Source organism: Phacochoerus africanus, chromosome 2, assembly GCF_016906955.1.
Source record: "Phacochoerus africanus isolate WHEZ1 chromosome 2, ROS_Pafr_v1, whole genome shotgun sequence".
Taxonomy (NCBI): Eukaryota; Metazoa; Chordata; class Mammalia; order Artiodactyla; family Suidae; genus Phacochoerus; species Phacochoerus africanus.
In genome coordinates this window covers 15198625-15225279 of record NC_062545.1, presented here as the reverse complement: position 1 = coordinate 15225279, position 26655 = coordinate 15198625, and the positions used below count along the sequence as shown (strand labels likewise).

At 43.0% G+C, this 26655-nt stretch overlaps 1 protein-coding gene across 2 annotated transcripts in view; it reads left to right on the top strand.

Annotated features, from left to right (window-relative positions):
* Positions 1 to 26655, top strand: part of MTHFD1L (methylenetetrahydrofolate dehydrogenase (NADP+ dependent) 1 like) — a 191353-nt gene that overhangs the window by 96113 nt on the left and 68585 nt on the right. For both annotated transcript variants that reach the window (XR_007133496.1, XM_047769936.1), the window contains exons 21-24: positions 11316 to 11455; positions 20351 to 20392; positions 21437 to 21537; positions 22049 to 22226. Coding sequence is in view for 1 of the 2 variants with exons in the window: in XM_047769936.1 (XP_047625892.1) it covers positions 11316 to 11455; positions 20351 to 20392; positions 21437 to 21537; positions 22049 to 22226 (461 nt within the window). In the remaining variant the exon portion in view is untranslated. The remainder of the gene's footprint in view (positions 1 to 11315; positions 11456 to 20350; positions 20393 to 21436; positions 21538 to 22048; positions 22227 to 26655) is intronic.

Sequence of the window (26655 nt, the reverse complement as noted above, 5' to 3'; positions counted from 1 at the left end):
TCTGGTGTGGCTGTGCCTGTGGCTGTGGCGTAGGCCATCAGCTGCAGCTCTGATTCAACCCCTTGCCTGGGAACTTCCATGTGATACAGGTTCAGCCGTACAAAGAAAAAAAAAAAAAACACAAAAAAGACAGAGGTTGGAGTTCCTCTGTGGCTCAGCAAGTTAAGGATCCGGCGTTGTCACTGAAGCAGTTTGGGTGGCTTCTGTAGCACAGGTTTGATCCCTGGCCCAAGAATTTCTGCATGCCATGGAGCAGTCCCAAAAAAGGAAGGAAAAATTGCTACATATCGATAGCTTGATTTTGATGTTTTATGTAAAACAGATTAGGAGGAGGACTCTCGGATCTTAATGATCATAATCAGGTTTTCCAGCTTCTGGAGGGAAAAATCCTGTAGGGGAGGGGACACGTTTTTGTGGGACTGTCCTGCTTGGTGTAAGATCCCTGGGCTCCTAGCCCTACCTGCCAAATGCCTACATCTTGAGGACATGCTGTGCGCTGGGCATCCTGCTGGGTGCTTTGTGTGTGTTACACTAACTCCAGGAAGCAATTCCCAGAATAGCACCACTTTAGAGGTGAGAAAACTGAGCATCCTAGTGAGTTAATCATTGCCCCAGGGTAGCCAGCTAGTGCCAGGGCGCAGCAGAGATTTGAGTCTAAGCCCCAATTCTGAGCCTTCCCTCTTCCCAGTCTTCTTTATTAAGCTTTTAAATGTTTAGTTTCATTCCACACCATCCATACATAGCCCTGTGCATAACATATATAGTTTATAAGTGAAATATTACTATACACATCAGTTAACTGAATAATTTATCTCCTGGTAGATATGTCTGAATTTCCTTGAAGGCTTTTTTTTTTTTTCCTACTCCCACGGCGTGTGGAAGTTCCCAGGCCAGGGAGCAAACCTTGGTCACAGCAGCGCCCCAAGCTGCTGCAGTGACAACACTAGATCCTTAATCCACTGTGCCACAGAGGAACTCTTCCTCCAGGCTTTTTATGGTTGGCATAAAAAGCTTTTTATGGCATTGGCGTATTTGCCCAGTGGCAAATTTTTGAGGGGGTAATTAAATAAATCAATACAGTAACTTAATCAAAAAGAGGAAACAGTTTTGAAAGGAGTTTTGAACTTCAGCAATGTCTAACCTGACCTTCACTGTTTCTTTGTGTGCTACAAAATACAGAGTTATTTTTGATGAGTTATCTAGCCTACCCCTACGTAGGATTTATGTGTATCCTAAATAGTGGGCTCATAATGCAGTTCTGCTTACCATCAGAAAATATGGAGTTAAAATAAGACCCCTGTCAAAACACTGTCTTGCAGGGATCAGTTAACATAAAATGATTTTAAAATTCATAGGCTTTTTGAGGATTAAAAATAAAAATATCCTCTGTGCAATGACCTTTAAATTTATATCGTCTGACTGCTATCTTACCCCATCTTGGCTGTGACCTGTCAGCCTGAGGATGCTGAAAAGAGTCCATTTGCACCCTTACCTAATGTAGTTTAATAAATTACAATTATATGCGGGCATTTGGAATTTCTTAGCAATGTTTGATGTAATCACACTGTTGTACTCTTCTCCGACAAAGAAAACCTAATAGACTTTTGAGGCAGGAATGTAAGGAAACCGGCCATCACTAAGACATAGTGTGTTCCTTTTTTAATTACTCAATGAATTTTATTACATGTACAGTTGTACAACAATCATCGCAACCCAATTTTATAGCATTTCCATCCCACACCCTCAGTATATCCCCCCACCCCCCAACCTGTCTCATTTGGAAACCATAAGCTTTTCAAAGTCTGAGAGTCAGCATCTGTTCTGCAAAGAAGTTCATCGTGTTCTTTTTCAGATTCCACATGTCAGTGAAAGCATTGGATGTTGCTGTCTCATTGTATAGCTAACTTCACTTAGCATGATAGTTTCTAGGTCCATCCATGTTGCTAAAAATGCTGGTATTTGGTTCCTTTTAATGGCTGAGTAATATTCCATTGTGTATATATACCACATCATCTTGATCCACTCCTCTGTCGATGGACATTTAGATTGTTTCCATGTCTTGGCTATTGCAAACAGGGCTGCAATAAACATTGGAGTCATGGTTTTCTCTGGAAAGATGCCAGGAGTGGAATTGCTGGATCAAATGGTAGCTCTATGTTTAGTTTTCTGAGGCATCTCCATACTGCTTTATAGCGGTTGCACCAATTTATAATCCCACCAACATTGTACTAGGGTTCCTTTTTCTCCACGCCCTCTCCAGCACTTATTGTTTGTAGACTTTTTGATGATGGCCATTCTGGCTGGTGTAAGGTGGTGCCTCAGAGTGGTTTTGATGTGCATTTCTCTAATAATGAGTGACGCTGAACATCTTTTCATGTATTTTTTTGGCCATCTGTATGTCTTTGGAGAATTGTCTGTTTAGAACTTCTGCCCATTTTTTGATGAGGTTGTTTGGTTTTTTGGACATACCAAGACCAGGATAAAGAGAAGTGGTAAAATGAAAATTTGGCCTTTGTTTATAAAAAAAGAAGAGTGAGGCAAAAGTTTAGTTTCTTCTGCACTTAGGAATGGGGTAGAGGTGCAGAGATGGGAACATGAGAATTACCCCGACTTCTGCATACTGTGTTTACCGGCACATCTCAAGGGCATGTCCTTTGTCAAGGGTACAAAGAGATCCAGGAACATAAATTACAGCGAAAATGGTTTTCTCATTCACACCAAGGTTTCCGATAATTTATCGGTAATATGTTTCCAATAACATGTATATTCATTTTACCAACAGAAGAAGGCTATTTTTAAATTAAGCCAAAGAAAGAATACACTCATCCCTCCCATCAGGCTTTGTCTGATGGGGTGACCATGTCAGATACACAGAAGGAAACATGGAAAGGCCCATGTCAGCCGTTCCTGCCTCCACACCCCAAAAGAGAGCCACTGGGTCAGTGAGAGTAACATTGCATCTGTGCCCCTAAGTATATTGACAATGGCTGTTCACACTGAGATCGGAGTGGGCAATGCTTTAAGCTGCCTGTGCTGTTTGTCCCATTGCTGAGCAGCACGGGGCCAGGCTCGAGTAACCATTAAATTGATCTTGTTGGGAGAACGCAGTAGGGCTAGACAGGATTGTAATTCCAGCCGGTCTGTCTCATCCCCTTCCTAGACAAGAAATCTGCAGAGCAGAGTCTGCGCCAGTGGCTCTTGGATGTGCCGACTGAAACCCAGCACATAAAGTACATTTTATATAAATCACAAAATGCATGTGCCCACATGCACACACATGTGCGAAAGTGGAATCAATGTCTTATGAAACAAGACTTCTTCCTCTTATCATGTGTGATGGATCCTCGTACTTCCCATCCTCTTTCTTTTTTCTTTTTCTTTTTTTTTTCTGCTTCCAGGTGCAACCCAGTAAATCGAGTATGTAGAACACTAATTTCTCTATATCTTCAGTTCTGAAATTCTGCCCTCTTTTATTTAGTTAAATATGTTGTGGAATCTTCCAGGTTTCAAGTTTAAAAAGTTTTCCTTCTTCTGTCTGAAGTTTATTTTTCTATAAGCGAAGTGGTCATCCTAGGAATGTTAGTATATTTACCATATTTTCAAGCTCACAAATCTTGATTTCTCTTGCTGGGCTTCTTGCACTTGTAGAAGCAGCTAACACAGGGTTTTTTTGAGGTTGTTTTTTTTTCCTGGGAACCTTTAAGACAAAATGTATTTACCTTTTGACATTTGTGCTTTTATCTTCCTTGGGTTTGTTTTCATAAACTGCACAAAGAAAAATGTTCTGTTTCATCTCTCCATTGCTTTAGGTTAAGGCATGTTAGTAGCAAAGCCTTTCAGAATTTGTTTCAAGTTATTTTACTAGTGTCTGGTTCTCAGGAGCTGCAAGAGAACAGCTCTGCCGCCATGGAAACGTCCAGAAATCCAGGTCTCTAGCCCGAGCTCCAGGATATCACTGTTTGCAAAAACCACAAGGGTTAAAACCTTAGTCATAGCAATGACATTGTACAAATGGTCATGATCCCTACAAGAAGATGGCAGCTATTTGGATAATGGGTTTATGAATTTAATTCAGTTGGCTTTTTCTAAGGGAGTTAAAAAAATAGCATGTAAAATTTAATTTCCGTCGAAACATTTTTTTCCAAATCAAATTGCACTTTGGTCAGAATCATTTTACAAAACAAGGTGATTAAATAACATGATCAAATAACATGATCCAGTGTCTTTACCTAATTAATTCTCTAGAGGAAGGAAATTCTGGGTCCTGATACCAAAATGCATCTAAGTGGCATGACTGGTATTTTCAAAGTTTTTATTGCTGCCAAAAATGGAGAGATTATGTGGACCTGTGTCCTTTTTATTCTTTGATTAGCTTGTCTTTCCTTTTCCCTGTAACTACCAAACGTCTCCTAATGTGTGTAAACACAGCCGTCACCACGAAGGTAGGAAAGAGGAAAGGCACATGTTAACATTAATATTGGAGGTTTTCTTTCTTTTTTTACTGGTTTCTTCTTTAAGTCTCCTGATACAAGCCCAGTTGAATCTCTATACTTGATGGGAATTAGAACCTAAGACAATTAATAAAGCCAAAGAATATCACCGCTTAAATAGACAAATCCAAAAGAGCGGAAAGGATTTAATTTTTTGTAAAATTTCACAGACTTTTTGTTGTTGTTGTCTTTTTAGGGTCACGCCCACAGCATATGGAGGTTCCCAAGCTAGGGGTCCAGTCGGAGCTACAGCTGCCAGCCTATGCCACGGGCACAGCAACGCCAGATCCCGGCCGCGTCTATGATCTACACCACAGCTCACCGCAACAGTGGATCCTTAACCCACTGAGTGAGGCCAGGGATCGAACTCAAAAGCTCATGGTTCCCAGTCAGATTCGTTTCCACTGGGCCACGACGGGAACACCCCTCTGTCATGTATTGATTCATCCTTGTTTATTTAATCCCCTTCTAGTCACTGAAAAAATAGTTAAAATCCTCCGAGGCCAGCCCACCTTGAGCTCCAGGTCAGAACTCATGTGGGTCTTTGAGTCCATTTGTCCTGAGTTTATCTGCAAACAGATGCAGCTGCGTGGAGTGTTTACACAGGGCAGAGACTGGCCGTTTGAAGAGTTCAGTTTCCTTTGGTGGTGTTCAGCAGTTATAGCCCACAGCGCTTCAAAGTGAAGCCCAGTCCAGCACCTAAACTCCCTTGTTGCTACACAAAGCTTTTATTTTTCTTTCTGATTTGTCCTGAGAAAGTGACGTGGCTAGTGGAAGGAAAGCTACAGTTTAATTTCTCCCTCTGTTTACAACAAATTCTTTTGAGGATTAAGTTAGCAAAATCTGCCCTGTCATTTCTTATCAACCTATTTTGAGCTAGACAGAGGCTGGTTCTTCTGGGAGACCTCTAGCAGTTCATAAATTCGAGTTCATGTGGAAAGGAAGAGGGACTCACCCTGTTTTATATGTGCTGTATATATTTCTTGCATGTATCATGGAGAGAATTACTAACGTTGTCAAGTGGCTCTGAAATGCGAAAATCCTAATCTAAAAATCGAATCACAAGGAATAACGGAGCCCTTAGTGACACAGCAAAAAGTTCAGTTGGCTATGATGGCAACAACATTCAAGCACTTCATAGCAATCCTGAACAGCCCTGTATTCACATAAAGGCGTATCCTTCTAGGAAGAGTATCTAGAAACTAACAAGGCTCCTTTGTCATGTTTGAACTAGAGCAGAGTGTCTACGTGTTTTGGCATTTGAAATGGATTATTCTGGGTGGTTTTTGGGTGGGGGGGATGGGGTGGCTGTCCGCCACATTCTAGGATATTTAGCAGCATCCCCAGCCTCTCCTTCCTAAACACCAGTTACAGTAACCCAAAATGACTCCAGATAATGCCACCTGTCCCCCGCTGAGAACAAGTGACCCACACTTAGGATTGTGATTCCATAGAAATGGGTTTCCGTACATGTGCTCCCCCATGAGAGCATCCAGAAGTGAATGTGAGAGAGTGTTGACTCACGTTTACCTACATACTGGTAAAAAAATTAAGCATTTTAAAGTGCCAGAGGGAATTCAAGCAGGAGCAAAAATGAAAAAGAAAGGTCAGAAAGACATTCCTTTGTCATTAGGCAATGAATTAATCTTTCTCATCTTTGTCCTGTTAAAAATATGCTAGCAGCTCTGTTTCCTCACTAACTGAAGACCAGAGCACATTGATAAGTGCTTAGATGCCTGGCAAGGTAAGAGAAGTTTGGCTCATCTTTGCTTTGAGATGAGCAAAGTTTGTTCTTAAACGCTGCAGTGTATATGTTTAATATGTTTGATGAGTTCCCTTTGTGGCTTAGCAGTTAAAGGACCTGACTAGAATCCATGAGGTTGTGGGTTCGATCCCTGGCCTCACTCAGTGGGTTAAGGATCCCATGCTGCCATGAGCTGTGGTGTAGGTCACAGATGAGGCTTGGATTCCGCGTTGCTGTGGTATAGGCCGGCAGCTGCAGCTCTGATTCGACGCCTAAGCTGGGAACCTCCATATGCCGGGGGTGCAGCCCTAAAACAGCAAAAAAAAAAAAAAAAAAAAAGAGTGCATTTGAGCAGGGTGGCAGAGAGTGTGTAATTACAGAAAGGATAGCTCTCAGCCAGGCGTCTGGGACCTGGGCACACCTTAGTGGGTTCTGTGTCGTTATCCCAAGAAGATAGCTTGCCTGGCACATAGGAGACTCGAGGAGTTTAGAGTATGTTATCCCCTGGGGTCCCTCAGAGCTCTGGAATTTTATGAACCCGTATCTTTTTTTTCTTTCTTTCTTTCTTTTTTTTTTTTTTTGCTTTTTAGGGCTGAAGTTAATGCATATGGAAGTTCCCAGGCTGGGGGTCCAATCAGAGCTGTAGCTGCCAGCCACAGCCACAGCAACACCTGATCCAAGCCTCATCTGTGACCTACACCACACTTCAATGACAATGCTTAACCCACTGAGAGATGCCAGGGATCGAACCCACATCCTCAAGGATCTTAATCTGGTTCCTTAACACTGAGCCACAATGGGAACTCCCGAACCCATATCATATAAGGCCTGCCTGTGATGCCATGCCATTAATGCTTTTTTTTTTTTTAAGTTAGCAGATCCATGATTACTCTAAAATCTGAGTCCTAATTGTCATTGCAACTTCTTTGCATGGAGGAATTTGAAGATGTGGTAGAATAATTTACATACAACAATCATCTTTCTTCCTCATTGAAGAATTTCATAGATACCAAGTGTGCCTGCAGCTGTACCTTTCTTGGTGTTTCTGTTCATGTTGTACCATGTGACTCAGGGTGTCCTTGCAGATCAGCATGGACAGCCAGCTACCTGGTTGTCCAGTATTGGTTTTTACTTTCAGCAGAACCCAGAGCTCTGTGTCCTGGACAGGTTCCTCACAGAAGTTGTCCAAATAGTCCCTTCCCAAAGCAGACCCACTGACACTTCCTTTCTGAGCAGATTTGGGGTTTCGAAGCATAAGTTAAGCCATGCTATAGAATCACCACCTTCCAGCTTCTTTGCTCACACAATAAGAGTATGTCAGCATTTCCTTTTTCCATTCAAACTGTAGATTGAGTAGCTAGAACCCCCCTCCACACACACACACACACACACACACACAAGAAATGGCCAAGATAAGTAAACGCTGTAGCAGCTGCAGTTTCTTGCAAGCCTATGAAAACATGCCGCTTTCAGAAGTCTACGTTACGTGCTTTTCAGGAATGCTAAATCCTAGCGAATGTCCTTACTTCATGACTCACGAACAAGTCTGTACCACAGTCTCCACATTAAATAATTCCTTAGCCTGTATCTCTTAAAATTTATAGAGAGCAGCAAAGACAGTCAGGGAATGGAGTTCCCGTCGTGGCTCAGTGGCTAATGACTCTGACTAGGAACCACGAGGTTGAGGGTTCGATCCCTGGCCTTGCTCAGAGGGTTAAGGATCCAGGGTTGCCGTGAGCTGTGGTGTGGGTTGCAGACGCGGCTCGGATCCCGCGTTGCTGTGGCTCTGGCGTAGGCCAGTGGCCACAGCTCCGATTAGACCCCTAGCCTGGGAACCTCCATATGCTAAGGGAGCAGCCCTAGAAAAGGCAAAAAAAAAAAAAAGAGAGAGAGAGAGAGAGACAGTAAGGGAATAAATCACTTGTTTCTGATCTTAGGAAAATTTAACTTAAGGGTTTTTGATGTTGACCACTTCCAGGAATTGCCTAGGAGATGCACCTTGCCAGTGACAGTGGTTTGTCCTCTTCTCAAAGCCAGACTCCCTTCCCTCAACCCCCCTCACTCCCCTCCACCCCAGGGACTCACACATTTATGGAGCCTCCTCGGTGTCATGTCCAAATTAACACTGGTCAGTGATACCTTATTAAGTGGTCCTTACGTTTGGTCTTACTGACTCCACGCCATCATGCCCTTTCCATGGGCTCTCTTTGAAAACAAAAAGGATTGCCTGCAGTAATCAGTAATTTCAGAACAGTTTTCAGAGTCCGAGACCTTAGCACTGCCTTCGGTTTTCTCTTTTCTTCACATGATTTGCCTCCTTATTCCCTTTGCTTTTGGAAGCCACGGCCCTGCTCCTCTGGACTCATGAGACCAGAGAACGGGACTTGCCGGTTAAAATGATGCTTTTGCCAGCATCACAGACCATGTCTCTTCTTAACTAGCTGATTCTGCTCTCTGCTTTCTCTGTGAATCCTTTCATCTCTGCCCCTCTCCCCACTCCCCAACCCAACCCCTTTTTTCTCTGCCTGGAGCACTCCTATCTGTTCCTCCCAGCCCGCCCCCACCTCCCAGCCCACCTCCACTGTGCCTGTTCTCCTGACCTCCCAGCCCGGCTCCACCCTCCAGCCCACCTCCACCTCCCAGCCCACCCCCACTGAGCCTATTCTCCTGACCTCCCAGGGAGAAAGCTCTCAGATCCAATAGCATGATGGTCTCTCCTCCTTGTACTTGGAGTGTACTTGAGGTGAGGGACCCTAAAACTGGGCTTCTACCACTGCAAAAAATGCCTGGGTATAACAGGGCACCGACAGATGTTTAAGTATTGAATATAATTTCTAGTGAGTGGGAAATTGTTCGTTTGGTAATAATGATGTTGACCATTTTTGTGAGGTCCTGCCACGCACCAAAAAGCAATAACTCACTGTCTTCCATGTGACGTCTCACTTAACCCTCCCCCCAAGTCCAAAGAGGACACTGAGGCTCACGTAGGTTAAATCACTCTCCCAGGCTGCACAGCTGGGAGGGATTCTGGATCCTGTCTGCCTGTGGTACCAACCAGAGGGACAGTCACCCTAATCTGGTATGAAAGACCTTACGTCCATTTTTCCCTACTAGGAGTCTACTCAGTAATGACCTTTGACCAAGTCAATGGAATATTCCTTTTCAGGGGTCCGCCGTACCACCAGGACACTAAAGTTAGCATTTGTGTTACCAGGAGTACCACTGAGATAGGGGTTAACAATCCCAGTAACACTGTCAACAGTCTTCTCTGGGTTTGACCTTTAACTAAGGTCAGCCCTTTGCATCCCTGGATCCGGATGGTTGACTCTATTCACTGCAATGCCGCATTGTATATGAGGGGCTTTATATAAGCATCCTCAGATTTTAGTTCTAGTCCTGCTAGAACTCATCCCCCGTGGATAGCAAGGGTCAGCCCCAGTAAAAAAAAAAAAAAAAAAATCACTAGAATTGGCCCAAATACATATTAAAAGGAGTATCTTTTCCTTCTTTAAATTGTCCTGCTACATCGTTTGTTCAAAGAAAATATAATAAAGGGGGAAAAAATGACTTGTAGCTATGTTCGTTCCAAATCGAATACTTTCAAAGGAATATTTTTCAATTTGTCAAAAGCATATCAACAGTCGTAAAAAAAGTTTATATCCTCTGGCATCATACTCTCACCCTTGGGAATTTATTCCAAGAATATATTTTGAAAGAGGCTAAAGCCAATATGCACAGATATTTTTGCAGCATTATTTATATTGGAAAAAACCCAAACATCTAATAACAGGGGGAACAATTTTGCAAATCTTTGTACATCAACTTAACAAAAGTGTAAGCTGCCACTTATAATCATACATTTTAAAAGGTTGTCATACAGCAAGAAAGTGCTGTAGAATTTTAAAGAGCAGACTACAAATTCTACCTATTCTATAAAAATTATATAGGCATATGCATGCCAAAAGGAAACCGTGAAGAATTAGAACTGGTTGACTTTTTAGAGTCTGAAATTACTGGGGTTATTTTATTGTTTGTATTTCTTTTTGTTAAAATGTGTGTGTTCAATGAATGTTCGGGATCAATACCCTCATTTGTTCACATGTTAGGTCATTTTTATTTTATTTTAGTAAGTTCTTTTACTGCCTATTCCTATTTCTGCCATAAATTATGGCCTTGGTTGTACTGTGAGTATATAGTGCCTATTCCATAAATATACTTACTTGCTGTTGCATTAATAGTATGCCTTTCCTAGAGCAGTGTGCTTCTCAGCTTTTAAAGGGCATGCATCTCAGTGGGGGATCCTATCAAAATGCTGGTTCTGATTCAGTCGTTCTGGGATAGAGCCCAAGAGTCTGCATCTCTCATAAGCCCCCAGGGCTGCTGGCATGGCTGGTCCACAGCTCTGCTTTGTGTATGAAGATGCTGCTGACCAGGTGTCAGGCGTGTTATCTTGAAAGGAAGTCTTAGATATTCTCCCCACTACGTCCATAACTGCCTCGGTAACATTTCTAGCAATTTGGGGGCAGGGGGAGGGATGGCTAAAGATGACTCCATGTTGTGGTTATGAAATAAAGATGCCACTATCTCATTATCAAGCCTGATGCTCAACCTCCATAAGCCACTCAACTAACTTCACTTTCATCCATCAGTAGGAAGGACCAGATGGCTTTCGAATAAGTGATTCTCTATGTATGATACAGAGAGTAAGAAAAGATCGTCTATGGTAATCATGCTAGCAAGGTTCTTTGACACAATTTGGAACCCGATTAAAAAGTTGAAAACTCCCATCTGTGTTAAGAAAAGCTTCGCCTTGACTTTCTATACTTGAAGAAACATCTTGGCCATGGCCATGAATCCTTAAGGAACAGTGAGTGGTGTGAAGCAGAGTAGAGTATTGTCTTTTCACCGAATGTAAGGAAGCAGGACATTTTCTAAAACTGTGGAAAAGCCTTTTTAGGTTTGTCGATGCATAGGATACGGTGGGGTAGAGTGACCTTTGAATTCGAACGGTACCAATGACTGTCAGAACTTACTGTTGTTTTGTGAAGATAACAGCGCGTTTCCCCCTTGATTCTCCCCAGTCACTGAAGCGGGGTTTGGTGCTGATATTGGAATGGAGAAATTCTTCAACATCAAGTGTCGAGCTTCTGGCTTGGTGCCCAATGTCGTGGTGCTGGTGGCGACAGTGCGGGCTCTGAAGATGCACGGAGGCGGGCCCAGTGTAAGTGCCGTGCTTCGTTTCTAGTAAAACAAACTTTTTAATTAAGATGAAGCAGAGAGCTGAGCCCTTGAAACATTCCAACCTGCGTAATCACCACAGTTTTCTAGAATGTCTCCTTTTTCACAAATCACCATTATGGGGCACTTAGAGTTCAGTCAGATCAACTAATTAGTCACACCCACCAAGTTATTTCTAAACAGTGTTTTGGAAAGGAACATCATGTAACCACGTTTTAGTACCAAGAGGCTAAACTGAAATTTATGTCAACATTTTATAACCCCATGGTAATGGGAGGAGGGAGGCTCTGCTTCCTGAATGAAGAACAGAAGGGTTCGAGTGATTGCTTTTGTGGGTGAGGTTTTTCAGTGTTTGTAGGGATCGGGTTTTTTTTTTTTTTTTTGGTTCCCTGATACTATATCTCATCAGATTTCATGTAGCACTATTTTCCTTCTGTGTCTATTTATTATGATTTCACTTTATAACTGTTAGAGCACCGGATTCGTTCTCAGAGAGCTTTGCTTAGAAAACTCAAATTCTCTTTTAACATTTTAAAAGACTCAATGTGAGCCTGTCTTACCATGTATAGAATTCACGTACATCTGAAAGGATTCTTTTCCTGTCCACAGCAAAGGTGTAGGGTTTTTTTCTTTTTTCCTTTTCATTTTGTTTTTAGGGATTTTCAAAAGGAGAATAAGACATGTTGCAGTGGTTGCTCATTTTCTTAAACATTTTGTTGGCGTATAATTGACTTACAGTGTTGTGTTTCAGATAGACAGCAAAGTGAATCCGTTATAGATATACTTTCCTTTTCAGACGCTTTTCCCATATAGGCCACTACACAGTATTGAATAGATTCCCTCCCTATATGGTACGTCCCTGTTACTCATCCATTCCATATATAGTATGAATTACGCATCTGTCAGTCCCAACGCGCTAAGTTATCTCCCACCCCCGAACGTTTCCCCCTTGGTACGTGTGGTTTCGAAATCTTTGAATCTGCTTCTGTTTTGTGAGTAAGCTCTGCATTGTTTTTTTCATTAGAGTCCACATATTAATGATCTCATATATTTGTCTTTGTCTGACTTACTTCAGTTTGATTAATGATTTTTGAATAAAAGTTTAGAGTTTCTTTTTCTCTTCCGCGATTGATATATTACACAAACTGCCAAATCTGATTTCTTCATTGATGTGCTGTGTACACAAATACCGCACCAATGATTCATTGCATAGCGTAAACAAATAACAAGTTTGCCATTATGAAACACCACCATGGGTCTTGTTTAGTCATCTTGGCAATTCTTTGTGCGAGGAGAGGGAGATGTTATTTCACTTTACAGACAAGGAAGCTGAGGTTTGATGGGTTTGGGGCCTGTGGGCAGTGTCATCAGCCCAGCCAGGTGTCAAATCTGAGGCCTGGGGCTGAGACCCTCCACTTCTGTCCAACATGCAGAGCTGTGTGTGAATAAAGGGTAAAATCTTTACTCTGAATCCCAAATTCACTCATTAATACCAGACACTTGAGCACTTCCTTTTAGCTTAGAACTTCACCATTATATCAGACGCAAGACCAAATCAACAGATATTATAGTAAATCCTCAAGAGTTCTGATTTTGTTCCAAACACCTCTTGCTACAAGCACTCCTTGAGTTCAGACTTCAAATCCGTGTTAACTTCCATTTTCCAAAAAAACCTGTCTCTCCCTTTATAAGATAAATCTGATATTCTCTTTCCCTGTTATGTGCTCTGAAAATTTTCACAATCAAAGGGCTTTCGTACTAGAAAGGGCTTAGAAACTGTCAAGTCCAGTTCAGTCTTCACAGAGCTAAAACTACCGAGGTGCAGGAGAATTCCAGGTCTGGTTTAGCATCGTACATCTGTGTGGGGACTAATCAGACATGAAATCAAAGTCTCTTGACTCCTAGTCCAATATTTTCCCACACTCCAGTCTGTCTGTGACCTGTAAAAATTCACTGCCTGATTTATAATCCTGTTTCCGTTCGTCTTAATGCATGCGCTCTGTTTGACGATGGCTGCATTTTCTGCTCACCCTAATCCTTGGTACCTCTTCCTTTTCCGTGTAAAGTCATGGTTCCGAACCAGTGATGATTGTAACAGGGCCTGAGATTAGTAGGCACAGAGGTGGGTGGAGGGTCATACAAGAGGAGCATCGGGAAGCCAGGGAAATTTAGCATTCCCCTGCTGCACTCCACTAGGGCTTCTGCTACTGCTTCTCATTATTATTATTTTGGCATTTTAGGGCCACACTCGTGGCATATGGCTAGTTCCCAGTGTCAAAATGGAGCTGCAGCTAGCTGCTGGCCTATGCCACAGCCACAGCCACAGCCACAGCCACTCAGGATCTGAGCCACGTCTGCAACCTGCACCACAGCTCCCCGCAATACTAAATCCCTGACACACGGAGCGAGGCCAGGGGTCAAACCTGCATCCTCATGAATTCTAGTCAGATTCATTACCGCTGAGCCACAACGGGAACTCCTCCTACTATTATTTTGAATGCCTAGTTGTGATTCTCCCTACTCAACTCTGAATTCCTTGAGACTGTGTTATATTAATTTGTGTATCTCTCATGCCTGGCATAATCTGTATCAGGGAAACATTTTCAATAATTGAATAATAAAAGAACATTGATCTTCATCCTCTATTCTCTATTATCCATCTCATTCCTTCTTACATGAAACAACTCCATGGTAATATTTTTGATGCATTTTAATTTCTACTTCCTTTTGATATCATTCCACAAATAACCTAACTACCTCTTATGTTTATTCAGCTTGTTTTTTTTTTTTTCCATTTTTTGCACAGTGGAAAATCCTATGACCCTTGAACTTGTCCATTTTAGCCCCAATCATTTTAAATTCATATCCTGTCTTCCAAAGGGCTGACTATTCTTGGTGCAGTAGAACTAATACTTGGGGGATTCTTTTTAATTAACCCCTTATTTTTTATTTTTTATTTTTGGCTGCGGGCCTGGCGTGTGAATGTTCTCTAGCCATGGATCGAATCCAGGGCAAAGCAGTGACCCAAGCCACTGCAGTGACAACACCAGATCTTTAACTAGCTGTGTCACAGCAGAAATCCTATGATTCATTCTTTTAAAACACAGTGTCTTGGAGTTCCCACTGTGGTGCAGAAGGATCCATGGTGTGTCTAGAGCTGGGATGCAGGTTCGATCCCCAGCCCAGCACAGTGGGTTAAGGATCTGGCATTGCCACAGCTGCTGTGTAAGTCAAAACTTAGATCTTATCCTTAGCCAGAAAAATCCATATGTCACGGGGTGGCCAAAAAAGAAACATGGTGTCCTGAGGGGGTTTCTCCACAACCAATAGGATATGTACTTATATAAAGAGATTTATTGTAAGGAATTTGCTCGTGCTAAGTCCAAAAATCTACAGAGGGGGCCAGTCCTAGAGATTCAGGAGAGCCAGTGTTCCAGTTCCAATCTCAAGGCAGTCTGCTGGAGAATTTTCTCTTGCAAAGATTTTTTGTTGTTCTAACAGGATTTCAGCTGATTGGATATGGCCCATTACAATATTGGGGAGGGGAGCAATCTGCTTTCCTCAATGTCTATTGATTTAAATGTTATTCTCATTTAAGAACACCCCCAGAGAAATACGCAGAATAATGTTTGAATACGTATAATAATAATATCTGGGTATGCCATCACCCAAGGTGACACATAAAATTAACTGTCACACTCTACTGATTTTTGGTTTGTGGTACAGTGACCAGACCTAATTTTATTTTTTCAGTATCAGTAACCACCTGGCCTAGCGCTGTTTATTTAATTAATCCTGCCTATCTGATCTTCAAGCCTACTTAGTGATAAATCAATTCTCCATACATGTGTAGGCTTTTTTGTACCTCTGTTTGCTTGCACTGGTCCATTTATACATAATCGTGTCTGTGCTACACTGAGAGCCTGTAGGGCACTGGACCCTGGTAGCTCTCTTTCTTCAATGTGCATGGTCTGTTATTGGCTTTTTTCACTTTTCTATGTGTTTTTGAATCTTTTTAGGACTTTTCAGTATTTTTATTGGCATGCCATTAAATCACTAGAGCAGCTTTATGTCTAAGAATGGGGGATCTCTCTTCACTGATTCAGGTCTCTTGACATGTATTTTGATAAACATGAACAATTTATTGCACAAAGGCCTCCTGTATCCTTTTATAGATTTGTTCCATGTGCTTTGTATTTTGAAATAGTTTAACAGGTTACTTCTGGGTTCACATATATATATAGGAATATATATATCATATTCATGTATATATGTATCTCCAATGACCTCCCTAAATTTTTTTAATGAGCTATAACTGACATACATTATATTAGTTTCAGGTGTACATTGAAATAATGTTCAATATTTGTATACATTGTGAAATGATCACCACAATAATAATTAATGTCTGTCACCATACATAGTTTAAAATTTTTTTCTTTTCCTTGTGGAGTACTTTTAAGATCTGCTCTCTTAGCAACTTTGAAATATGCAATACATCATTATTAACTATAGTCGCCATAATATATATTAAATCCCCATGACTTAAAAACTTCTCTCATTAATTGTTCTAATTTAGCTATAGATACTTCAGACATACTATGCGGACAACATGTATGAAAACAGTGACTGTTCTGTTTCTTCCTTTCTAATCTATACTTTTTTTCTTCACCAACCATGTGTTTCTAGTTGCAGGGCAGTATTAAATAGGAGTGGTGATAGCAGGGCCCGTGTTCTTATTCCTGATCAGAAAGAGAATACGTTTAATAGTTTCTCCTCAAGTATGATGTTTTCTGTAGCATTGAAGTTGATGCTTTTTATCAGGTTAAGAAAACCCCCTTCTGTTCCTAGTTTGCCAGGTTTTTGCACTGAATAGATGCTGAATAATGGTCTTCATCTATTGAGATGATACGGTTTTTCCTTTTTTTTTTTTGTCTTTTTACGGCTGCACCCTTGGCATATGGAGGTTCCCAGGCTAGGGGTCTAATCAGAACTACAGCTGCCGGCCTATGCCAGAGCCACGGCAATGCCAGATCTGAGCCAAATCTGTGACCTGCACCACAGCTCACGGCAATGCCGGACCCTTGACCCACTGACCAAGGCCAGGGATCAAACCCGCAACCTCCTGGTTCCTAGTTGGATTCGTTTCCACTGCACCACGATGGGAACTCTGGTTTTTCTCTTTAATCTGTTAATATTGTAAATTAGTTACAGATATTAAATGAACCTTTTATTATCTTTTTATGTATAATTAAATTTTGCTTATTGGATTTCTAATGTTTTAAGAAGAATCTTTGCATCTGTATTTATGAGTGACATGTTAGCCACATAAAATAGAGAAGGATTCCTTCCTTTTTATATACTCTGTCAGGGATTTTATAACATTAGAATAATCTCTTTATTCAAAGACCAGGAAAAAGTTACCTGTAAACAAGGACCTGCTGTGTAGCACAGGGTAATCTACTCAATACTGTGTAATAACCTATATGGGGAAAGAATCCGAAAAGGAACAGATACAACTGTATGTTTTGTTTTGTTTTGTTGTTGTTTTTGTTTTTTTGTCTTTTTGCCATCTTCTTGGGACACTCCCGCGGCATATGGAGGTTCCCAGGCTAGGGGTCAAATCAGAGCTGTAACCACCGGCCTACCCCAGAGCCACAGCAACGCTAGAGCCACAGCAACATGGGATCCGAGCTCCGTCTGCAACCTACACCACAGCTCACGGCAACGCCGAATCGGTAACCCACTGAGCAAGGGCAGGGATCGAACCCATAACCTCATGGTTCCTAGTCAGATTCGTTAACCGCTGCTCCACAACGGGAACTCCAGATACAACTGTATGTATAACTGATTTACTTTGCTTTACACCTGAAACTAACGTAACTTTCTAAGTCAACTGTTCTCCAATGAAATGAATTAAAAAAAAAAAAAAGAAAAAAGGAGTAAGAAGTTACCCTGTAACACTGCCTAGGCCTTTTGCTTATTGGTGAGGGGTAGATTTTTAATTGCAGACTTAGTTTTTTAACATATTTTGCTTATTTATTTATCTATCTATCTATTTACTTATTTATACTTGGGAGCCCAGCATGCAGAAGCTTGATGTGGAATCTCAGCTCCCAGACCCAGGGATTGAGCCCTGACAACAGAGTGAAAGCACCAAGGTCCTAACCACTAGACAACCTGGGAACTCCTAGCTGCAAGCTTACTTTTTTTTAATGAGTCGAGAACTAAGTTCCCTATTTCTTCCTAAATGAGTTTTATATTCAAATGTAATTATTTCTCTATATCTAGTTATATTTTTTGCTTCCTTAAAACAAAAACAAAAACAAAAACAAAACCTCTTACTAGTATATTGTCAGTTTTGTTAGTCTTTTTTTTTTTTTTTTTTTTTGGCTTTTCTAGGGCTGCACCTGCAGCATATGGAGGTTCCCAGGCTAGGGGTCTAATAGGAGCTATAGCCGCTGGCCTACACCAGAGCCACAGCAACACAGGATCCAAGCCACGTCTGCGACATACACCACAGCTCACGGCAACACTGAATCCTCAACCCACTGAGCAAGGCCAGGAATGGAACCTGCAGCCTCATGGTTCCTAGTCGGATTTGTTTCTGCTGCACCGCGACGAGAACTCCAGTTTTGTTAGTCTTTTAAGAACCAACTGTTGATTCGTCCATCCCCTCGACTTTTTTGGCATTTGTATACAAACCCATTCTTTTTGCTGTTACCGAATTTTTTATTTTCTAGACCTTTGTTTATGGACAAGCTCAGCAATGCCTTTAAAGTTCTTTTCTAAAATCTACCATTGTGGCTGTTCTAGTTGAAGGGTTCGCTGTGTGTTTCAGTCTTCCCCGATGTTGAAAAAAAATCCGAAAATATGCTCCCTCACTCTGTCAAAAAACCATCCATCTTAGAGGTAACTTTGCAAAGCATTTCTAAGAATCTCAAGACCTCTTTCACTGAGAAGAAAGTCACCACGTTGTCGGTGAATGAAAATGTCTAGCGTTTCTACTGAAACCAGTTGCTGGCGATCGGGCACAACCGGGTGGAACTGGGGAAAGACAGTGGATTGGGGTTCCTGGCATTGAATTTGGTCATTTGTATCCACATCCCCGTTGTGCCTCTCATTCGCTGTGTAACTGTGGGCAAGACACCTCCCTTCTCTCCACGTCAGTTTTCTTACCTTTGAGTTGCCAACCCCATAGGTTTCTTTTAGAAACTAGATTAAAATGGGGAAAGAGTAATAGCCATTATTTTTAAATGATTTAGAATTTATTTCGAATGATGATTCACTCTATAAATCACGTATTAATCATATTGTGAGTCCCCTTTTATGTCAGAATAATGGGCAACAATATTGAAAGTTCTTAATCCCAGCTCAAATTAGAATGGGCTGATGCGTTTGGGGGTTTTGGTCTGTTTTTGTTTTGGGGGGCTGCACCTGTAGCATATGGAAGTTTCCAGGCTAGGGGATGAATCGGAGCTGTAGCTGCCAGCTTACACCACAGCCACCTCAACTCGGGATTCTTAAACCCACTGAGCGGCGCCAGGTATCGAACCCACATCCTCATAGATGCTAGTCGGGTTCATAACCCACTGAAATACAGCGGGAACTCCAGGAGTTTTTAATTATCAGTGATCATGGATCCCACTCCCAGAAACCCCGGACTCACTGGTGAGGGTGGAGCTTAGGCATCAGTGATTTTTTTTAAAAGCATCCCATAAGACTTTATGTCCAGCCAGAGCCACCACTTAGTTTAAAAAGCACAAAATATGCTTTTTTTTTTTCCCTGGAGGAAGTGCTTCATTACAGTTTGTCCCATTAGACCAGACCACTGATCTCACCTAGGGGTTGGGGAAGATGGAGCTTTAGGGGCGTACATGGATGACCTCACTGGAGGAGGCTGTTGTTGATTGGTTGGCAATGGGAGATGTGTCCCTCTCTGCTTGGCTGACTTTTTTTTTTTTTTTTAATTACTCAGTGAATGTATTACATTTATAGTTGTACAATGATCATCGCAAGCCAATTTTATAGCATTTCCATCCCAAACCCCCAGCACATCCCCTCACCCCCAACCTGTCTCCTTTGGAAACCATAAGTTTTTCAAAGTCCATGAGTCAGTATCTGTTCTGTAAAGAAGTTCATTGTGTCCTTTTTTCAGATTCTACCTGTCAGTGATAGATAGCATTTGATGTTGGTGTCTCATTGACTGACTGACTTCACTTAGCATGATAATTTCTAGGTTCATTCATGTTGCTAAAAATGCCATTGTCTCATTCCTTTTAATGGCTGAGTAATATTCCACTGTGTATATGTACCACAGCTTGATCCACTCCTCTGTCAATGGGCATTTAGGTTGTTTCTCTGTCTTGGCTATTGCAAATAATGCTGCAATGAACATTGGAGTACATATCTCTTTTCGAGTCATGCTTTTCTCTGGATAGATGCCCAGAAGTGGAATTGCTGGATCAAATGGTAATTCTATTTTTGGTTTCCTGAGGAATCTCCATACCATTTTCCACAGTGGTTGCACCAATTTACATTCCCACCAACAGTGTAATAGGGTTCCCTTTTCTCCACACCCTCTCCAGCACTTTTGTGTGTAGACTTTTTGAAGATGGCCATTCTGGCTGTAAGGTGGTACCTCATAGTGGTTTTGATTTGCATTTCTCTGATAATGACTGATGTTGAATATCTTTTCATGTGTTTTTTGGCCCTCCATACGTTGTTTTTGGAGAATTTTCTGTCTAGATCGTTTGCCCATTTTTTCACAAAAGAAAATGTGCTTTTTAAATAAACCTTCCTGCAAAGGGATGATTATTTTTCTTTCAGTAAGAAGTGTCATAGGATTATTATTAATTTTCGTCTTTTCTTACCTCAGGTAACTGCTGGTGTCCCTCTTAAGAAAGAATATACCGAAGAGGTAAGAGCGACTGTTTAAAGGGCTTATGTAAAGAATCATCCGCATCCAGTTCAGCATTGGCCAGCAGTTGCATCTCAGTCAGGGAGTGGGTCCTTCACCCGTGGCCTGTTAGAAAAACGCATTACTAATAATCCAAGAGGAAATGGATGGGGGAAGGGATAAAATCCATTCATCTAACTCTCCAGTCTTAAGAAATGGTGAGTGTTGGAGTTCCCATCCGTGTCTCCTAGTGGTTAACGAATCCGACCAGGAACCATGAGGTTGCGGGTTCGATCCCTGCCCTTGCTCAGTGGGTTAAAGATCCGGCATTGCCGTGGGCTGTGGTGTAGGTTACAGACACGGCTCGGATCCCGAATCACTGTGGCTGTGGTGTAGGCCAGTGGCTACAGCTCCGATTAGACTCCTAGCCTGGGAACTTCCATATGCCGCGGGAGCGGCCCAAGAAATGGCAAAAAGACAAAAAAAAAGAAATGGTGAGTGTAGGATTTATATCCACTTATCTACCCCTGGGCAACCATCAGTGTAGGCCTCCAGGACTCTAGCACAAAAACAAATATGAAGCTGATGTCCATGTATTCTTTTGATGTAGAAGAGATTGACTTTTGGAAGATATACAATTGGCTTTTGACTTGAATGAGTAGACAGACTTTGATTGACTGGCAGCAGTACCTCTTAGCTCCTACAGGTGGCGCCAGGGATTTAAGCAGGGAGTAGCTGGTGCTCCTTACCCTTCCAGGGGCCTTCTGCCTTCTTGTCCACCAGCCCACAAAGCGTGGGCACGTTGCTTATGTCCTGGCTGCCAGTCAGCAGCAGAAATAGCTGCCTGGCTCAAGACCCAAATATGCCACTGGATCTAGAATAATTTTAGACTTTATTTGGAAAAATGAGCCTCCTCCTTTTGCAGCCATGTTTTCTTGGAGGAAAACCGTGATTTATGGTCTTCTCTAATAGCTTCCAGAACAATAACGTGAGCATAGACCAGAGTGGGCCTGCCAGTGGCAGATTCGGTGGGAGGTGATACATGGGTGTCTCGTTTTCTTACAGAACCTCCAGCTGGTGGCAGACGGCTGCTGTAACCTAAAGAAGCAAATCCAGATTGCTCAGCTTTTTGGGGTCCCTGTTGTGGTGGCTCTGAATGTCTTCAAGTAAGTCTAGCATCTTACTTTCAATGGAGTCGGATCACTGGGCCACCCTGTGAACTGCGTCTGTGTTTTGAGGATGTTTGGCCTTTTCTCTGCCCATTTTATTTGTTTGGTTGGTTTTGTTTGGATTGGTTTCACTTTCGCAGAAGTGTTCTCAAATGTTATCAGGGAAATGAAATCTATAGGGACTTACCGTTTCTTTGGCTTTTTTTTCCCTTCTTCTTAATTCCACCCAGCATTTTTGACTGAAAGACTGTGGATGATCAAAGGGATGTGTTACGGAATTTTCTCAATAAAACCCTTTAGCAACTTGAAATATTTGAGTCATGTTGGAGAGGATTTCCCCCCCATGCTTTTCTTAAGGTCTGATTTATCTAAGCACAGTGAAACCACTTTTGATGTTTAAAATATATTCAGTGTTTGGGAGCAGAGTTCTGTATAAGCAGTTAGTCTTTCTTTTAAAACATTGCTAAATGAATACAGATGCAAAACCGCAAACATTGTCATCACCCAGGACCGACACCCGTGCGGAGATTGACTTGGTGTGTGAGCTTGCAAAACAGGCCGGCGCCTTTGATGCCGTCCCCTGCTATCACTGGTCAGTTGGTGGGAAAGGCTCCGTGGACCTGGCTTGGGCTGTAAGTGAAGCTGCACGTAAAGGAAGTCGATTCCAGTTCCTCTATGATGTGCAGGTACGATCCACCACGGTGATAATGGTACCTCACGTTTCTTGCACCTTAACTATAGGCCAGGCCCGTGCTGAGAGCTTTGCATGGGCTGTCGTGACTGCTCTGCGGAGAAGAAACCCAAGGGAATGTGGTTAAGCCATCTGATGAGATCCTATTGACATGGGGACCCTAGTCTTTGCCCCCGAGCCGGTGCACTGCGCTTGGTGTGGAGGGCAGGGTTCAACAATGAACACTCAGCGTTTGCACAGAGACAAGACTTTTGCGTAACTTCATAAGGCATGGCATAGCATGGACGGTGGTTTCCTTGTCCACTTCTGCTTTAGCCCCTTTCTATTGTGGTTTTCTTGAGCTGTCTCATATATTTTTTAAGTTTTTTGAGGTGCAGTGAAGTACGTATCAAATTGACCATCTGTTCCATTTTTAGCTGAGTAGTTAGCTCACCAGTGTTGGTGCCTTCACCTTGTTGTGCGGTCACCATCCTTCTCCCTAGTTCTTTTTCATCTTGCAAAACCAAAACTCTGTTCCCATTAAACCCTCACTCCCCATTTCTCCTCTGTTCCTGGCAGCCACCATTCTCCTTTCTGCCTCTGAGTTTAAGTATCTCATACCATTGAAACCATAAAATATGTCCTTTTTTTGACAGGCTTATTCCCTGCCTCAGGTCCTTCAGGCTGCTACAAGGAATACCATAGTAGGGGGTGGCTTATAAACAGCAGAAACTTATGGCTTGGTTTTGGAGGCTAGGAAGTCTAAGATTGAGGTCTGGTGGGAGCCTGCTTCCTGATTCATGGATGGCGATCTTCTGGTTGTATCCTCCTAGGGTGCAAGGGGCGAGCAGGCAGTCTTCTTTTATGAGCGTGTTAATCTCATTCGTGAGGGCTGCACCCTCATGGCGTGATCACTGAAGCCCCACCTCCTAATGCCATCAACATAATCATCCCCAGGGGCCTCACATCCTAATATACCATCCCACTGGGGATTAGGCTTCACCATATCAATTTAGGGGACACAACTATTGAGTCTGTATCGTTTACTCAGCATAATGTCCTCAAGGTTCATCTGTGTTATTGCAGAGACAGCAACATGCAATTGCTTTTTTTCCTTCTTCAGGCTGAACAATATGTAGGTATGAGTCCACTTTGTGTGTGTATGTGTGTATGCTACTTTTTATCCATCCATATGCTATTCTCTGTCAATGGCCATTTGGGTTGCTTCTGCCTCTTGGCTATTGTAAATACTGCTGCTATGAACATGTATAAAAATATCTCTTCAAGAGAAATGAAAAGGTTCTTTGGGGTATAGTATATGCAGAAGTGGAGTTGCTGGATTATCTAGTATATTTGTCTTTTTTTTTTGCCATTTCTTGAGCTGCTCCTGCGGCATATGGAGGTTCCCAGGCTAGGGGTCGAATCGGAGCTGTAGCTGCCAGCCTATGCCAGAGCCACAGCAACACGGGATCCGAGCCGCGTCTGGGACCTACACCACAGCTCACAGCAACGCTGGATCCTTGACCCACTGAGCAAGGCCAGGGATCGAACGCACAACCTCATGGTTCCTAGTCGGATTTGTTAACCACTGAGCCATGATGGGAACTCCTGGATTATCTAGTATATTTTTCAACACAGCTGGATAATGAGCATTCAGTCAGAATATCTGAATTTCCCAGGATCTCCCTCCTCTCAGTTTACCTTTGTTCCCACCTAGGGAGTTCCCTTGTAGCACAGCTGGTTAAGGATCCAGTGTTGTCACTGCAGCAGCTTGGGTCGCTGCTCTGATGCCAGTTTGATGCCTGGTCCGGGAACTTCTCTATGCCACATGTGCAGCCAAAAACAAGCAAACCAAAAAACCACCATCTTTGCTCCCACCCAAGCATCTCCATTCTAAATTTGCTGGCTCCAGCTCCGGGTATTGGATTTGTCCTCATGGATGGTCCCTGATTGTCAGAGGCCTCTCCCATCCCCTCATCCCTCACAAATTCTGTTGGTCTTGAATCTAGAGCTGCATCATCAAGAGCATGATGATAACTTTATGGATAAGGCTCCCGCTGAGGGAAGAATTGTCATATGCCAGGCGTCATGGACACTGCGCTTGTTAACTTCTTTAGCCTTATTTCACTGTTGGGTAGAAACTGTTGATTTTCCCTGGTGGCGCCTATCAGAAAATTAAAACAAAAAGTGACGAGGAGTTCCCTTTGTGGCTCAGTGGGTTACCAACCTGACTAGCATCTGTTACGATGCGGGTTTGATCCCTGGCACTGTTCAGTGGGTTAAGGATCTGGCGATGCCATGAGCTGTGGTGTAGATTACAGATGCAGCTTGGATCCCGTGTGGCTACGTCTGTGCTGTAGGCCGGCAACTGCAGCTCTGATTCAACCCCTAACCTGGGAATTTCCATATGCCTCGGGTGCAGCCCTAAAAAGCAAAAAAAAAAAAAAAAAAAAAAAAAGATGAATAACCAGCCCAGTGTCCCATAGCCAGACCGAGGCAAGGCTGGTGGGGGCGAGGAGGGGTACGTAGAATGATGGAGGCTGCCATTCAGAATCTAGTAGAGTGTTGGGTAGTGGGGTTTAGGATGGGGGGAGAGTCTTCTCAAGGGGGCAATTACTGAGTGGCCCACCTGAAGACGAAGGATGACAGTGACAGGCACAGAATCCACGCCAGGTGGGGCCGTCGTAGGCCCTCAGTAAATGTTTGTGGAAAGAAGCATTTCAGGAATGAGCTGGGATGGTTAGCCCAGAAACGATGTCTCCTGTTCAAAGGCCATTTGGTCAATGAGAGACTCCAGCGTTGTGGCTTGCAGAGGTGGTCGTGGTCAACGGGGGTTTGGAGAGTCAGGGCGGAGTAGGGGTGGGAGGCCTGGGGTTTGACCGAAAGAAACATGTCCTAACTAGAATCTGAGTTCTCTGGAGATGTTAAGAACAATGGAACCCTGCAGTGGGCACATCACGGCCACGCAAGCCACTCAGGTGGTGCTGGGGCTGTTCCTCCCTGCGCCCTGCTGCCCGGGGAGCCCTGCTGGGTTGGTCGAAGCACCTGGCACAGCTCTCTCGGCCTTTTTCCACAAAATATTGTCAGCAAGCCCTCAAACCATCGCCCAACTCTGGTCGGGAAGCACCCCCGCTCTGAGTGGCAAAGGCAGCTTTGAAATGAATCATGTCACAAAGCATGGCTTTTTCGAGGAAACCATCCAAGGTGAAAAGAAGGTCAGTAAATAGAAGCGGGGTTCTGTGAGTTGGGCTGAGACCTGCACTCACCCTAAGATGAACGCTTTTTCTTTCCACCAGTATTTTAATTTTTTTTTCCTGAATTCCCATTCTTTGTGCAGATAATGCCGTTAAAACACCTGCTCTTCTGTAAAAAGGGGAACAATTTTATAGTAATGTGGCCCAGAGTTCTCTATTTGATAGGATTCCAGCCTCTTTTGCCCACATACTCTACTCCCTTTTCTAACCCAGAAATTGGCTTTGAGCTGCGTAATTGTTTCTTAGATAATCAGCAGCACAGCCTATTACTCCGTGACAGTTTATGAAAAGAGCTGTTGCCGCTTCTGGCTCCCCATCCTGTCTCCCTAATAGCTGTGTCTGTCACACTGGCAAGTCCATTTGAGATAATAAAAGACCGTTTGCAGACTTGTCCTCTAGCGGTGTAGACATCTGAATTCATTGTTGCCATCAGGAACGGAGGCTCGGGCTTTTTTTCCCCTTCGATTTCGTGCCTAGTCAGTATCAGTGAACCATTGTAGACTGAGTAATGGTTTTGTTGAAATTCTTTTAATTCCCTTTGATGATTTTTTTTTTTTTTCCTCCTCCACAAGTAACCCTTCCAGGCTTTGCAGCAGGATAGGTATAGGATCGCCCTAAAGGGACAAAGAAGGGATAAAATGCTTTTGGATAAAACACGCTTGTAGCAAAAGGCACACAGGAGCCCAGTAGGTGCAGGAAGGAAAGCCTGCACCCACTGGGCTCCTGTGTGCCTTTTGCTATCACCCCAGACCCTCTTCCACCAGGACTGTATTCAACGCAGGATGGATGGCGCATTTCCTGTCCAGCCCCGCCCCAGGCTTGGGTTACAGACAAAAGACACCAGAGAACATTGGACGAATAAGAAATAGCGTAGGAGCACAGGGCATGATTGCGTGTCTGTGGGGAGGAGAACCCCAGGTAGAAGGAGTAAGGGCTCAAGAGAAACAAACACCTGACCTCAGAGTCACCATCGTGAGGCCGGACAGCTCAGTGTCACAGGCTTTAGAATGACAGGTTCTTTAGTGAAAGCAAGAAACAAGCTGCAGAGTTCCCGTCTTGGCAAAGTGGAAATGAATCCAACTAGGAACCATGAGATTGTGGGTTCGATCCCTGGCCTCGCTCAGTGGGTTAAAGATCTGGCATTGCCTTGAGCTGTGGTGTAGGTCGCAGAAGTGACTCAGATCTGGCGTA